The sequence below is a fragment of the Rhopilema esculentum genome, chromosome 15, assembly GCF_057945365.1.
Source record: "Rhopilema esculentum isolate cy_ngs chromosome 15, ASM5794536v1, whole genome shotgun sequence".
Taxonomy (NCBI): domain Eukaryota; kingdom Metazoa; phylum Cnidaria; class Scyphozoa; order Rhizostomeae; family Rhizostomatidae; genus Rhopilema; species Rhopilema esculentum.
Window position 1 is genome coordinate 9,477,832 of NC_142829.1, and position 16,493 is coordinate 9,494,324.

The 16,493-nt window shown below is 35.3% G+C and overlaps 2 protein-coding genes across 2 annotated transcripts; one reads left to right on the plus strand and one right to left on the minus strand.

Annotated features, from left to right (window-relative positions):
* Positions 1-199: 199 nt before the first annotated feature.
* LOC135685512 (UBX domain-containing protein 11) lies at positions 200-13,266 on the minus strand. The gene is made up of 16 exons (XM_065201482.2): positions 13,118-13,266; positions 12,724-12,761; positions 12,388-12,489; positions 11,699-11,793; positions 10,904-10,958; positions 9,670-9,743; positions 8,952-9,105; positions 8,120-8,253; positions 7,505-7,594; positions 6,714-6,791; positions 6,098-6,266; positions 4,260-4,366; positions 3,135-3,202; positions 2,676-2,745; positions 1,325-1,392; positions 200-455 (listed from the first exon to the last, which is right to left on the minus strand). The coding sequence occupies exons 1-16, from the start codon at positions 13,249-13,251 to the stop codon at positions 326-328; spliced, it is 1,566 nt and encodes a 521-aa protein (XP_065057554.2). The 5' UTR covers positions 13,252-13,266; the 3' UTR covers positions 200-325.
* On the plus strand, positions 13,261-15,748 carry LOC135685511 (DNA polymerase epsilon subunit 2). The gene has a single exon (XM_065201481.2). It carries the CDS (start codon positions 13,336-13,338, stop codon positions 14,902-14,904), a length of 1,569 nt encoding a protein of 522 aa, XP_065057553.1. The 5' UTR covers positions 13,261-13,335; the 3' UTR covers positions 14,905-15,748.
* Positions 15,749-16,493: the final 745 nt, after the last annotated feature.

Genomic DNA, 16,493 nt, shown 5'->3' on the forward strand with positions numbered 1-16,493 from the left:
ATATTGAAATGTGTCAAACGCATTTGCGCCATTAGTTCTACATATTGAAATGCAAGAGGCCAAGACAGCATAAAGACAGCCAACGATAGGTAGAGAGTCAGAGGGTAGAGAACTATGCCAAAATAAAAGCGAAATATCATAAGCCTAGTGTGATAAATGTATTCATCGAGGTTTAGGCACACCAATAAACAATCCAAAGTTTTCTGCTAGCCGATATTTTCACAATAAAAAGATATTTTTTTAACAGCTCTTTTTCCGATCAAAATATGCTTTATTTACAGTATAAGTGTTATTTTGATATTAAATTTTGTGTCGTGTATTTAGTCTACTTTCTTAAATGCATGTGCAAAGTAGCATTCGGTACCAGTCCGCAGTCGTCAAGGGTTTCACGGTCGTTGTTGTATGTTCGATTCGGAAAGGTAGATTTTAACTGATAGATGAGTGACTTGTGTTGCCTAGAAAATCAAAGAAAAATTACATTATTTTGTGTTAATGTAAAGAGTTATCAGTATCTCACAAACAAAAATTTACAATTATATCGTTTGAAGAATTAAAAGGTTTCTTTGAGTAACTTGACATATTGAGGCTGGGCTGGTTTGGCTTCAAAAAAGAGTATGCCTCTTTATCCTGAGGAGCATATTTCTGAAAAAGAGGGGCTAGTCTACCCATTGCGAGCCCTACCCTTCATGGCTGCGCTACTAGAGCGTCAGTGACGTTTTACCCGAGGAGCCATTTGCTCTGGGATAACGTTTGGTTGCTTGTAAACAAATCAAGGCAAGATGTACACGTTTTGCAACATATTATCTGTTTCCAAAGCCAGCCTATTTTTGAAAATCATCTTAAGTTTAAAGATTCTTATCTCAGAAGAAAAGACCAAAGTGGTACGATCTATGATTTTCAAAACAGGAAGATTAATAACACTTAATGCAATAAAATGTATACTTAGTAGTAAAAAGTATCATTTGTTTTTAATGTTGCAATGAAGTAATGGCAGTAACATTGTGAAATTCTACCAGATTTGCCAAATTCATTGTGCCCCCAAATTTCTTTAATCAAGATACTCAAAATAACGCACGTTAAAAGAACACGCCCGGTATATCGAGACTTTATAATTAGTCTCCTTATGGACGGATTGAGTGTTATCCATTGACTTAATATACTGACAAAAGAGCTTAGGTTAAGTTCATCTGTCATTATTATTTTTATCGCTTTAGCAATTATATAAGGCGTTTAGCAGGCACGTGACTTATCAGTTGTAAGGGTTACCCAAACAGAGGTGCGTGCGTTATGTCTAATATGATCAGATAGACGGAGTTTTACATACCTTGTTTTATTTAGCTGTCTTTTGACGTCTCCAATTGTATCCGTGTACTTCATTTTCAAAATATATGTCTAGCAACGATAAATACGTCGTTATAGATCTGGTTAAAGCTGCTTGGAGGGGGCTGGTATGAAGTAAAATTATCAATTAGTAAAAACTGTTAATTAGCATTCAGATGGAGAGAAAATTTGTTTTCGTCATACCATATAAGCATAAAATAGAATAAAATCAGTGCTGAAAAACAGCGTTTCTCATTTTTGTAAAATATCATAAAATGTTATTTAAAGACATTAGTGCACTTTTGCAGTCCAGCCAAATGATTTTGATCGAAGCTGTATCCTTACATCCTGCCTGTAATTTCAGGCTCATTGAATCCTGCAGTAAAATCACCATCATTGTTTATCTCCAGCAAAACTAACACGAGTAGACATTTAAAAAACCCTAATATCTTAAAATTAGATGCGTGAAAATAAAGCTGAATCATTCTCTGTTTTCATTTTGCTTCCAACCTTGAGTTGTTCTGAAATTCCTTTTAATTTTTTAAAACTAGCTGCGTGTTCTTACAGATTTGCTTTAACAAACAGCGCAATACAAGCGTCCTGAAATTAGCGTAATGTAATGCATGGTATCCATACAGTAAGTCATGCCTGTATATTGTATTCATTATCGAATTATCGTAGCACTTGTAAATTAAATTTATACATTAGCATGTGGCAAAAGTAGCAAAACAGTACAAATATCTTTACAGATCGTAGTCACTACAAAAGAATTTGTATTTACATAAGGGTCTCAGGAAATATGAAGTAGGGTATCAAAACTATCAACTCTGAGGGCATACCGTAAAGCCTTTTCAAGCGAAAATGTATTGAATGAACTTAAATAGAGCATAGGGGCAGTATCTAAGTTTAAAGCAAAGAATATGGATGTTTGTGGAAGGAAATAGAGACAACAGGCCGTGTGGCATATTGCGAATTGCGGAAAGTGTGCTTGAAAATTGTTTTAACCAAATGTTCAAAATTACTAAAGTCGACTGAAGCTCCTCCACCTTCCACCTAACGCACTTCTGCGCTCCTTGCTTGAGACAATAAAAGAATGAAATTGGTTGGATGTAAAACCATTGTGATTTTAAATAAAAACCCATTTTAGTATCTTCGTAATAAAAATCTGTTTCGCCTTTTTAAGAAGCACTCGCGCTTTTTCTGTGTATTTCTGGCAAAATCAAAGTACCGTCTTAGCAATTTGCTGCTATTTTTTGTTCGCACAATGTCAATTTTAGGTGTTTCTAGTCAACTTAAGCAGGTAATAAATGGCTTCTTAAAAGAAGCAACTAGATTATCTCCTGTAACAAATTTACCTTGTCTCCTTTTTCCGATTTTATTCTCAAAGTGGTAATATTCTCTGCTTGAGAGTCTTTATCCTTGACACTGAAAAAGATGGTTATGTGTTGATTTAATCCAAGAGAGATAAAGTTAGTTTGAATTGATAAAGACAATGTAGGTAACAGGACCTTCCTGCTGTCCCTCAAAGAGGGTGTAGAAAGATGGCTTACTCGAGGTTTGCGAACAGTGTATATGTGTATATATCAAACTGTAACTTTTATCTATGGTTGGGCTGCAAAATGACAAGGACACGTAAGAAGAGAACAGTTTCAAGTTTTATATTTTGTACTATTATATTTATACAGTCACTACTGCAACAAGCATTCTTTACGAAGAAATTTAACGGAAGTAATATTAGGACGCCAACCCGTTGCAGTTTGCTAAAACATGAAGCAAAGAAGCCTAAAAATATTTTGGCAAGCCACAAGCATTACCTTGAAGTTTCATTCTGCTGAAGTTCATTTTCGACTATAACCGTTTCCGGTCCTTTTTCTTGGTCTCCCTGTTGAAATAACGAGGCAGCATGTACTCGTTATCATGGACTTGATGATTTATGATGAAGTACGACACGCAACGTACAACTAAAGTTTTACTTTATAAACATGCAGGAAGTTTGACTGTTTTTATATCCTTCCTCCGCCATAAGCTTAAATATCCTACTTCTAGATTTTTGATTTCCTACTTCTCAATCATAAAGAGCAGTTAACTTTATACCTAGATGACTTTTCCAAATCTTATTCCACACCTGGTACTATTAAAAAGATCCTGAACCAGAAAAGTGACAAAGATTGGTAAGTGATTAGATTCGCAAACTAAAGATCCAAGGGTCCGTGGTTCGATTCACTGAAAGGACCAAACTTTTACTTAGAGTGAGAAAAGTTGCCAGTTCTCTGTAGTTCTGGATGATGTGCAGTCACTTGGAGAGGAAGGACCAGGACGCTGTTCAATGTCCCATAAGTAAAGCTTCTCAGTGTCCTAAAAACTATCTTGGGAAGCTTGGGAATAACAAATGCAAAATACAAATACAAGATTGACAGCAAAATGAATAATGTTAGTGAAATGGCAAAAGCCTCCCAAAACCAGACGCACTGTTGTACCAAAACTGAGCTAATTCAAAGATGAGGCCAAAAAACTCATTGACTGAGTGTCAAATCACATTGACCTGTGTTTGGGAAATCAAGACCATTAAAAACGGTTAAGAAATTCAGTTGCGTCATATTTGGGTGTAGTAAAAGCATTCAATAAGAGTATTTGCTAGATCATCTGTTGGTGTGCGTTTGTCGGAACATAAAATCGGGATTTTAATTATATTTCTGGAATATGGTTATAAGCGATTGACGAGTCTAAGCCTCTGAAATCTACGGAGTTTGACGACATTTGAGTATAGAATGCTTTGTTGGTAATCAAATTTGTACCAAAGGTGAATAACGAAGGCCAATCCAAAGAACGCCTATAGAAAAATCAAAAAAGCTGAACAGGCCAGCAAGATGTACCTCTTAAATAATGTACCGTGCAACAACGAACTTATATGAAAGGCCGTAATGATGGGCAATAATTACTTTTAATGTGGCTTTGAGATCCGACTTGATATCTACAAGCTTTCCATTTCTCACCACAGATGATGGCAATTTATTGAGAAACTGTTCCATAGTTTGCTTTTGAACGCCTAGAACAAAAAGATAGATATTCAGTAACAATGAACATTACTTCTATTTGCATTATTTTCTTATCAAACTGAACATTTTTCTCAAGCGTCGTTGCGAGCCCATATGCATCACAAGATACCAATTCCCCACTTTTCTAGAATGTTTAATCGGTTGTTTAAAAATCAAAAAGGAGCAGCCTTTAAAGGGCATTGTCAATCAGTCCACAGCACCAACATATAATAATAGAAATCCTGATAGGTCTCACGGGGGGATCATGAAAAAATTAGGGCATTCGGTATGTTCAAAAGTTTTAATAGTTATATAACAACATCATTTACAGCAGATCATAAACATGGTTCATGTATAATACAGGTTTAATAAAATTTTACAGCATATTCTCGTCAATGAGGGCACGGTGCCAGATTTAATAAGGAGCAGAGTAGAGCGGAATAGAGAGAAATTAAACATCTTCTGTAGGAAAAACTAAAAACTTTAAAAGGACCATAAAATTTTCGGCTCATTGAATTTCACTAAATAAAACTGCTTTTTTACCAACTGCTGAAAAAGTGAGCATACCTGTAAACGAATAACTATAGCAAAAAACATTTATGTAAAACGAATACAACGCCCTCTGGCTTGAACCGAAAGCCTAGCAGTCTCCAACTTTCAAAGTAAAGAGCACGGTTGATAACTTTTAAGTACTTAAAAATGAAAATCATTGTAAAAAATCAATATCTGTTAGAAAATTTCAATTGAAATAGACAACTTGTCTCCCTTTGTTGTCATTATTCTCTCCCCTCTCTCATTTTGGTCTTTTGCACTTCTTTTTCTATCTTCATTTTGAATGCATTATTTATTCTATCCACTTAACCTTGTTTAAGGACTTGTTACACTGGTTTATAATAATATAGAATCAGTGGCGGACACTTGGTCAAATATTGGGGGGGGGGGGGGCAAGCCTATTGTTTTAATAAGATGACGTCACATTTCCCATTGTTTTAGAACAAAATACCATTGTTCTCTAAAGTATTGGGCCCCCCTTGCCCCCCAAGTGTCCGCCACTGTATAGAATGCTCACCACGGTTGAAAAGTTCACCAATAGCAGACATACTAGAGACAAGCCATATAAAACATGGTACCGTATTTGTTCGAATATATGCCGCTGCTTAAAATTAGTTTTTGGCACGTTTTGCTGCAGTTTATGATCAAGGGCGGCTTATATTGTTTTACCCAGTTCCTGGCAAACCTTCCTGCTACCTTGAAGATGAGGAAGATAATGTAAAAAACCAGTAAGACATACTTTTCGACGATATTGACTATCTGTCATCTCGACGATATTGTTCTTGGTTGAACTTCTAAGGTCTATTTTTTTGCACAAGTACATAATCAGGTTAAGACCAAGTTTTTCTGCATGGTTTGTTAGTGCGGGGGGGCCTTACATTTCTTAAGAACCCCATTTTCTGCGGTACGTTTTCTGCGGCTTATAATCGAATAAATACGGTACGTTATCATTTATAGAAACATGTTTAGTGACGACGTTCATAGATCAGTGCCTAAGAGGATTGCGATAAAGCATTTAAGAATTTTTGCATTGATAGATATTAGTCTGGTCACAGTGACTAAAAGTTCAAAGTGATATAGAGTTTTTAGACGATTAATCGTGATTAATCCCGATTAAACCCAATTATCAATCAGATTTAAACATTATGAACAAAAGCTATGGAGTAAAACTCTGCGCAATGTTTTCCTACCTGGTGGCTGATATGTTTCCTTGACGTATCTCTCATCCCCTGTTTGAATTTCTTTATCTGAAGTTGTCTCCCTTCCATTAGTATTGTCGTCAACTAACGTCTGACCAGCACCAGAGAATATTTTCTCTTGTCTGTCGTTGCGGAAGTGTGTATCTCTCAAATCTTTCAACTATAAAGAAACTTTCGTTAAAGACAGTAGCAAGAGAAAAGTACATTGTTTGAGAAGGCATTTCAGACTAGTAAATTGGCATTTATCAGAGATTAGTCAACCGAAAATCTCAAAGTTTCTATGCAAATACCAGAACCGTTTAAAAAAAAGCAATTTACAATAGAAAAATTTTCAAAACCAATTGTGACTTCGATGTATAATTACTAAATCGAGAACAGTAACTAAGAAATACATAAATTCATTGCATAACAACTTACTCGCATACATGTAATTATCACAGATGATAAATAAGTCATTGTGCTGAGAGTTCTTATCTCCCATTTTCAAACTAGAAGGAAACTTAAAGAAACCTGATAAATTTCTTCTCTTATATCAAATTTCATTGTCCAAAACACGTAAATAAATATAAGTGAAAATTAAGATGAAGGAATTAGAAGCGTAACTTACGAGGAAGGGAACACCGTCAGGATATCTTAATTGTAGTTCGGACGGGAAGAATCCATCCATCAAATCCTGGACACATGCCTGGGAAAACAAACAGTAATTAAATCCGAAGACAAAATGCTGGAATCAAATCTAGCTCAAAGGACTTTCTCTTGATATCGGTAGTTTTCAGGTAAAAACACTGTACAAATAGAGCAACAGAACGAGACTCAAGACAAAAATTTGGAATTACTTAAAGTCCTAAAAACTTTCTGCGTGTTTCACTTGGAGGTGCAGATGGGTTTTGTAAAATATCAAAAGGTTTACAGAAATAAAGTGCTGTAGTGATCTTCATATTGTGAAATAGTCCATGTTCATTCTACAACGACCATGCTATCACCATAATCGTTGAAGAGATACGTCAAGGAAACATATCACCGTGAAATCCCCTGCGTCATCACGGCATTGCACAGGACATTTCCTTTACCATTGTTTCCAACTCTGACTAAGCTTTTCGCGTTCGTTTCAAGTCTAGATCTTTCTTTCTACATTGCATAATCATTACACCATCTTAACACATCCTTACTCAGCACATTTATTTTTTATAAAGGTATATCAATTTGTATGCAATTAAGTTCAGACTCGAGTTCAGTTAGAATCAAGACACATTGATCGTTGTTCCGTTGCACACCAAAATCAGTGTCTCAGACTTTACCAGAAACTCAGAAAGGATCTTGCAATAAAAAAGCTTAAATTAATTGTAGACTTTGCCCTATTCTATATAATTCTGGATATTACTGTATCTGTAAGGCTACCTGTGTTTCAGCATCTGAAAATGGCCTGAATGGACCATTGAACATAAATATACCATTTGCATAGAGTGTAAGCGGCAATGGATCGCGAATCTAAAACGAAAAAGAGCAAAGTTTGCCTTTCAGAATGTAGATAAAATTAGGGAAACAGTAGTGAATTGCCTAAATTATGACTGAATTTGGTCAAATATCTACTGATAATATCAAGTTGTATAAAATACAGTTTATCAACGATACAGTTTATCGCAAATATGGTAGGAGATTACATTTCTACTCAAGTGAGAACTAACCAACGTATTTGATTGGGGGCCTGTGCTTTTCAAACAAGCTAATGTCTTTGTTCAAGCAAAGCTAGCTAGATTTGCACTGACCACAGTTACAAGCTGGAAGCACTGTATTGCGCCTAACGCAAAATTGAACAATTTTCCAGTCCCCCTAAAATATATCTCGACTCTAACTTGACCTTACTATATTTGTCTTTGAAGCAAAAGCTTTGGTTTCTTTAGTTAAAGAACAATAAAGACCTTCAATAGATCCTCTCCAACATAATTTAAGGCACTCTGAAACAAATTCAAAAACGAAAGGAAGAGATCAAAGGCTGTTACAAAGAGGATCCACCTTCAGTCGAGCTCCTTTTGAGGTGTGTGCAATAACATGTTCACCCTCTCCGGCCAAACTGTTCAGTTCTTCAATATTCTTAACGATTAAGTCAAAATTTACTTTGAACGGAGCAGATGTTGCCAATGAAGAACCTATAACAAAAGAATATTGCAATATATTTCATCCCAAACTTTTACACTTTACACAAACAAAATTATGATCTGAGCAAATATTTCAAGAATAATTTCGATGAAAATTATCGTAAATTATAAGCAGATAGCAATCCACCATTTTTAGGACCAAGATAAGTCCTCTTGGTATGTTACGTTAATGAAGTAGATAAATTAAGGAATAAATTATTGATTATAATATGAATAAAAAAACACAGAAGGTAAGCTTTATTGAAAGTAACTGGTACCATGGCCAGAGTGACGTAAATTGCGATTTGCGGTGATACAGATGTGGGTAATTAACATGCACCTACTTATCAATTTCTTAGCAATGAGGCTTTGGAAGGCCTTCGATTTCACATCAAAAGGGGCACCACAGTAAAAACTGGTAAAATTTAAATTTCCTTTACATTTGGTAGAGTCTCTAATGAATTTGCAAACTAAATGATAAGGCAGCATTACTATTTGCAACTGCAGTGTGTGCAGTAGATAAGCATTAAGGGGCTTGAGGACGAGGGCTTGCGCCTTCTTTGCATAAGCAGAGAGGTGTCTAATTTTTATTCTTTCTTAGTGTTATTAGAGATGTTTTTGCAAGAGCCAATTCCCTGCCACCATTGCTCGTTTCATAGCACCACGCCTCTACACTAGGCACAGCACTGTAATAGGATAACTTCGCTTACCTGGATGCCATATTGATCCACGTCCACTTTGAACTTCTTCCTCTTCATCAAGTTGCAACTCATCATAATTATTCACTCTGGAATGGACAGGTGCTTCTTCGTCACCATTGTCTTCATCACCAACCCAAACCATACCATAATCATCTAAGAATTTCTATAAATGAAAATTAAAGTGCTCGTTACCATATAGGCAGAGCTGTACACGCTATTTTGTGTATAGAACAGGACGGTCCGAAGCTGCTCCTTCAAGCTTAATGCAATCATCAGGCAACTGCGCTGACTTATGTAATGCAATGATGCCTTCAAACCATACAATAACAGCAATAATAACTTCATTTGAATCTATCAGATCTCCCATTAAAATATTACATAGCAAAACTCCTGAAGAAGGTGGTATATCATGCTAGCTAAAATGGATGATATTATTTCTTAATACCAATCATTTGATTACCCGCACACAGGTAAAAAATCAATCAGTTTTTGCGTTTCAGTATCTTATATCCTCGTAGAAGTAAAAGTATTGTATTGTAAATAAACTGCCTTCTATCCTTTTTCACCATTCTATAGTACTTGCTATGTATTAAATCTATATGGATTATTTACTTAATTCTAAATGTTATGAGTAATGCCAGTGTAATGTTCGTTTGATGAACTCTTAATCGACATGCAAACCAGTAGAACAAAAAATTTTCTCCAGAAGCGTTGCGTCAGTACAAACCTCCATAGAATGTACTTGGCCTTGAAGCTTTTGACATTTTCTTTCCAATTCAGATATTTGTTCATTTCCATAACCTGAGGGAAGTTCAATAAAAACGAGATAATAATCGGTTTATATTATGTACAATTCTTTAATAGCTACATTAAAGTTGCCGTATTATCTAATTTCAATGAAAACCTGGTTTTCGTAAATTTTCGGTGACGATTCCTGATGACCAGAGGCCGTCCACGATGGTCATGGATCACCCTTCATGGAAACGCCACCTTAGGCCGCAAAGCTTATGCTAAATTTAGCTGCAAGAGATATGTTACTTCGCCTCAAAAACACGATGAATTCTAAAAAAAATGACAATGTCATAGCTAGGGGTTTTGGTCTCCCCTTGGTAATTTCTTCCATTTTGAATGAATCTGATGTATAATATTCGAAGATACAAAGTTTAAATGCAACTTGTAAAACAAAATGCAAATAAGGCTAAAAGGAATAAACATTTTCAAAGAGCTTTCTTAAACTCATAATGTCCGAAAAAAAGAAGAATAGCTGTTTAAGGTCATTATTTCCTAAAAAAAACCTCGATATGTACCATTTTGAGCAACATTCTTTGTTGCGTTGCAAATTCAGCTCTTCAGCTTTTCAATGGAAAAACTGAAAGTCAATTTTGCGATATCACTCACGTATCTAAAAACTCTATGTGTATATTGTTCTTTTACTATTGACCGTCGAAAAATGTCGGGAAAGTCAAACAGTTTTGAATTTTGCGATGATCGAGGATGATCTCCTATAGTTTTCTGGTTATCAGATATCACAAACAATGGGGGACTGTTCTGGACTATCAGGAAGGATCAGGAAAGCGCATGCGATCATTGCTTGCGAATGTAGATATCTATAGAAAGGCGCTTAGGTATTATCAATAAAACAAAAAATAATCGTGGGGCTTATCATAGTCCAGTCTGAAGAAAAGAATCTTCTGTACATTTTGTATATGCTTTCGTGATCTTTACAAAGTAACCTTTTCAAAAGGTGAACTGTTGAAGAAAAAATCTTGAAAAATCATTGAAAATCAACCGCAATAAATTACATGTTTCCTTGAATGTCTTTTGCGTGTGTTTTACTAACATTAGAGAGGACAGCAGCTTATTGTCCTTTGATGCAATCTTTTCAAATTTTGTAAGGATTTTGCATACAGAACAATTACGTCATTGCCCAGAATAACATATTAACAAAAAGATTATGTCACCTCTTGCTCTCTCCATTATATGACATTTTTCTTCCAGTATCCTTATTCTCTTCTCCTAAGTGAATAGGAAAAGCATTGTTGACACCATTGCCAGTCAAATGTTTTGATTTGCAGTAAAAGAAAAAGGCTGGGGAAGTATTTTACTAAGCGGTATTTCATCACTTCTAGCCATAAATACCAAAAGATCATACATGATTGCCTTGCTGCAAGTAATAGTCACCATTTGTAAGTTTTCTGGCTGAAGCTTACAAAAACTTACCCTTGACAGGCAACAAATTGAGAAAACTGACAGTGTAAAATACACGAGGCAAGAATGCTGACAGGCTAATAAGATACAAGCTCAAATATCACATGATGCCATAAGAAATTGTAAAAGTTTAATGTGCTTGCCAAACCATTCAGAAGACTCCTCTGGATAGGTTAACAGTAAAAAACTAAATCAACTGTACGGAGTAGGAAAAAGACAACTGAAATTAACTCAGAAATCCACAAAATGCCCCAAAGATGAATCTATGTCAAGTAATAACATGATATGTATATCTTTCACAGTCATGCTGATAATTGACAATAGTTTTACAAATTAATGTAATTATAGTAAAGACAGTTGTGATTGAGAATATAAAATGCATTATTGCTTAATATAAACTATTTTGATGATGAGCTAATTAACAATATTTTTATCTGATAATGAGGTTAAAATTATTAATTGATAACAAGTTTAAAGCATCATCTCACGCTATAATGTCTATGGTTTTTTGAAAAAAATTGCAGCAATAAATAGCAGCCATTGCATACCTTTTCTCTGTTTGAGTCCTGTGATAATTTGAGACTTTGTTCAGCTTTTGCCAATCTCTGCATCATCGAAGCAAGCAAGTCTTGGTCACTTGGTGCTAAATATGTTAAATTTGATGTAGATTTTGATTTTCTAAGCAAGGTACAACTAATATTTAGAAATCAGGAGGAAACGTGTCAGAAACAAAGAAAGATATAGAATAGATGGACATGTTTGTTGATGCATTAAAATTCTTTATCTTTAGCAAAAAGCCCACTTTGGAAAACTATCCACAGAGATAATTTCAGATTTTCATAACAGGTCTGGTAGAGAAAATTTCTTATGTTGGTAATCAAGTAGTAAATCTATGAAACAATACATCATTTCAAAGTGCTAAATTTTGGTTTATTAAAATTATGTAATTTATGTTGCATTTCTATAAAAAAGGATCAATCTGTGGATCAAACAAAATTGGGCAGACCACAGATTATATCATATTCTTACCGTTTTAGCTTTTCTTTAGCGTTTTAGCGTTTACCATTTTAGCGTTTTAGCTATTCAATAGTTGCCAGCTCAAGATTATTGTACCTGGTCCGTTGTCCATAATAATAATAATAATGCTTTGCAGAATGCTTTATAGCAAGCAGCTTACAGTGCCAACACCAGTAAAATCAGGAATTTTTCATATCCAAAGGATCTCTAAGGTACTAACCTGAAGCAGGATTTTTGTATGGAGTTTTTGACTGTCTATGAATGATTGGTTTGTTGGCGAATTCATTTCTCTGTAGGCTTAGTTGTTCATCAATGACTAGATCTATAAATGATTGACAATGATAATAAGGGTTAAAACTGTAAAGACATTGCTAACATAAATATTTTGCAGGTCTTGGAATAGGCTTTTTGTACAATGATACAGCACGATGACAACTCAAATGAAGACCATGAGTGTTGAAAAGTTTCTTAAATTTTTGAATCTTTGAGGGATATTAAAAATTAAAATTAAATGTTATGAAATAAAGACATCATTTATAAACAAATACTTAATTACTTGTGTGGTCCTGTCTTTTGAAAGGTGCAGGCCTTCTCCTATAATAAAATGAAAAAACATATGCATAAGAATAGGTTTGCTGTTGGTGATCAAGTTTTATTCATAATTAATTAAATACAAAAAGGTGTATCAAATAATAGTCACAATATGGATAAAGAAGTAGATTTCCGAGTTGGCATTCCAATTGAGCTTAAGTTGAATTTATGCTTATTTTAAGCTAACAAATTTTAAAAGCCACATACTTGATTGATAGTTCTGACTTTTTTGTTTACATTTTTAAAAAAAACATAGGCCTAATAATTTTCAGTGCATAAATTTGCTTTTTCTCAGCGATAAGCAATAAGTAGAGAGAGCATAAATTCGTCAAGATATTCAATCAAGCAGTCATTTTTACCCTGGCAGGAGCGGTGTTTTCTTTTTATTTTTGAGGCTCGATAATGGGGAACTCATTTTTGCCAAGGCTTCCAACGGAATTGACGAAGCTTCTTTTTCGTAGCAACAGGAATGGGACTGCGCTGTAGGACACATTGTAATTGGGATGGCGCTTCAGCTACCTCATTTCGATTACACGAAATTTCGCGCGTAAAAGAAAGGCCATTTGTTTGCTTCAAGATGGATGTGAAGGTGGCTAGAAGTAAGATCCTCTCGTCATTTAAAATGCATGGCTACTCTCTTAGGAGTGAGGCCTCAAAATATCTGACAGAAGTCTTATCCCCTCTAAAAAGATCTGACTTTGAAACATGGTTGGAGAAAATAATTGAAAGTGTTGAAAAGCAACCTTTAGAATCATCAGCCCTTGACAAAGACGTGATTGAATCTGCTGTCCAAGAAATCAACCAGGATGGCGAGGAAGAGGATGACAAAGTGTTCAACTTGATTGACGCATACAGCCTTCCTAGGTTCATCTATAGTTCTGATCGAAAAAAGTTTCTGCCAAACACTCAAACCAAGCCGAGTTTGCATGGAACAGCTCAAGACAAGGCCGATATTTTTCGTGACAGATATACCATTTTGAAGCAACGAACAATGCGCCATGAACTTTTTATGCCAGCAACAGTTGCATCAGCTAATCAGAATGCTTCAAAGTTTGAGCTTAAAACCCTTGAGTACCTACTTGGCAGTTCAGTTGCTTTGGAAAATGTTATCATTTTGGGAATGTTGACCCAGCTAAAGGAAGGAAAATATTGGCTGGAGGACCCAACAGGAGTAGTTGAATTAGATATGGAGAAGGCTCTATTTCATACTGGTCTGTACACAGAAAGCTGTTTTGTCCTTGCTGAAGGAGATTATGATGATGGTGTGCTCAAGGTTACCGCCTTGGGGTTCCCACCCCCAGAGCCATCCACTGTAACAAGAGCTCATTTCGGAAATATAAATTTTTTTGGTGGACCATCACCTACATGTGTTGCAGCATCAGAAAAGCTTAAAAAGATTGAACAAGAAAACCAAGATGCCATGTTTGTTTTTCTTTCAGATGTTTGGCTAGACCAACCCAAAGTGATGGCAAAGCTAAGAATTCTTTTTGGGGGTTACGCTGAAGTTCCCCCAACCCTTTTTGTGCTCTGTGGAAACTTTTGTTCCAAACCATATGGAACAAATTACTTTAAAACAATGAAGGGTCTTTTTCAGGATCTTGCAAATCTCATTGCTGAATTTCAATCTCTTGTTGAGAACAGTAGGTTTGTTTTTGTTCCTGGTCCTCAAGACCCTGGTCCTGGGAACATTTTGCCACGTCCAAAAATACCTGAAAATATCACACATGCCTTAAAAGAAAAGGTCCCCTTCTCACTTTTTGCAACTAATCCTTGCAGGATTCAATATTGTACACAGGAAATCATCATAATGAGGGAAGATATAGTCAATAAAATGTGTAGAAATTGTATTCATCTGCCATCAGACTCTGAGAGTGTACCAACTCATTTTGTAAAGACACTGCAAGCTCAAGCACATTTCTGCCCATTGCCTCTTCATGTAAGGCCAGTGTATTGGACATATGACAATGCTTTACGGATCTATCCATTGCCCGACTTGATTATTTGTGCTGATAAGTATGATCCATACAATATAGAGAACAATAACTGCTTGGTGTTTAATCCTGGATCATTCCCAAGAAACGAATTTTCTTTCAAAGTCTACTGGCCATCATCAAGAGAAGTAGAAGACTGCAAAATTAATGAATAATCTTAATAAACATAAAACTTGATTCCTGGGAAATGAAGATTTATTTTATAAGCTTTTTTGGTTGTGGAACAACTGTATGTCTTCTATATTGGTCCACATTGTTAATGACTTGTTTCAATGCAGTTGCTTATTTCAAGTATATTATTGAATCAACAAATTCTGGGGATGCAATTAATTGTTTAAAAGTTTATTTCTGTTTTCTAGTATGTACTATTTTAAGCATTTTTTCAAAAATTTATCCTTGTATGGACAAGTACATTTGAGCTTTTACCTCAATGTTCCCTAGAGAAATACTTTGCCAAAACTTGGTGGCCTTGAAAAGCACGAAAAGCACTATATAACCAGTCCTTTTAACAAATTTTTGAAATTTGTTCGATGTACCAAAAAAGATATGTTTACTGTATTGACAGTTCTCACTGTCTATATTCACTATCTATATCACTATCTCACTGTCTATATTACTGTATTCACTGTCTACCAACATAAATGACATTAAATAATTGTCAGCTGTGTCAGATTGATGTGCTGACAGATAGCTATTGGCCTAGTTTGTTCTTTTCTACTAGATTAGGACAGTGAAACATAGAAATTGAAGACTACCCTTGCCAATTTACTGAACAAGTAGCAATTTTGCTGACAAGCAAGTCAAAAAGTGAGTGTTGATACCCCCACCCCTTAGTTTCTCATAACAAGTAACCAAATTCAAAGGGCCAAACATATGGTTAAAGATTGCTCAAAGCAAATGTTAAAAAAGTACTGTTTTCTTCCAATATGGCCTCCTTTCAGGATGCCATAAACAAATTATAATCTCTTCCCTTCCCCTTTTTTTACTCATCTATAATACAGTTTCCTAGGTATCTCCTATTTAGATGTAATCATCTTCCCTAAATAACTTGAGTTTTTGATGTTTTTTTAGTAGAAAGGTATCTTATTGCAATATCATCAGCCAAGGTATTGATGTCTGGAAGGTAAGCATTTCTAACGAAAAATTGAATGAAAATCAAGACTTTTCTCTCTTAGGTATGCTTACAACAAAGCTACACATTCACATATGGCTTCTTAGACCTTGTAGCTAGCAGGAACTAATGGAGGACTGGTTGGAACTAGTGGGTGCCGGAACTAGTGGATAGCTAATGTTAAGAAGTTTATTTTCATAATGGAGCCGATTTTTGTCAAAAGGGACTTCTCTTGGTACTACTGTCTCTCTGTCTCTCTATTGAGGAAATTAGACCCTCCTTTTGAGAGAAATACTCTGATAGAAATACATTGTTAGAGCTATGCTATACGCCTCCAGGCTTCTCCCTAACAATGCCAACTAAAGAAAAAATAGAAGTAGGACTGCCAAGTATCTTGTTGGTAATTCTGTAAACAAATTGTCTGAGATTTTGTTGGTTTCAAGTTAAAAGGATTCAGAGTAAAGCAATGCCACAAATAAATAGAGTTTACACAAAAAGACAAAACACAAGCTCGATATTTGCTATCATTATGACTTGAAGAGCCTCGTTCGTCTGACTGCCAACCTGAGAATCTACTACAGTCTAGGATGGCGTCGGATAAAACGGACTCCATTCAACTATCAACACAGGCCT

Bases quoted from the DNA above. Each gene is read 5' to 3' on its own strand.
- LOC135685511 (XM_065201481.2), top strand. From the start codon at position 13,336: ATGGATGTGAAGGTGGCTAGAAGTAAGATCCTCTCGTCATTTAAAATG.
- LOC135685512 (XM_065201482.2), bottom strand. From the start codon at position 13,251: ATGTGTCCTACAGCGCAGTCCCATTCCTGTTGCTACGAAAAAGAAGCT. The intron at 9,106-9,669 runs GTTTGTACTGAC...TTTCATTTATAG, and splicing joins GCCAAGTACATTCTATGGAG to AAATTCTTAGATGATTATGG. The intron at 7,595-8,119 runs GTGGATCCTCTT...TTTTCGTTTTAG, and splicing joins CAAAAGGAGCTCGACTGAAG to ATTCGCGATCCATTGCCGCT.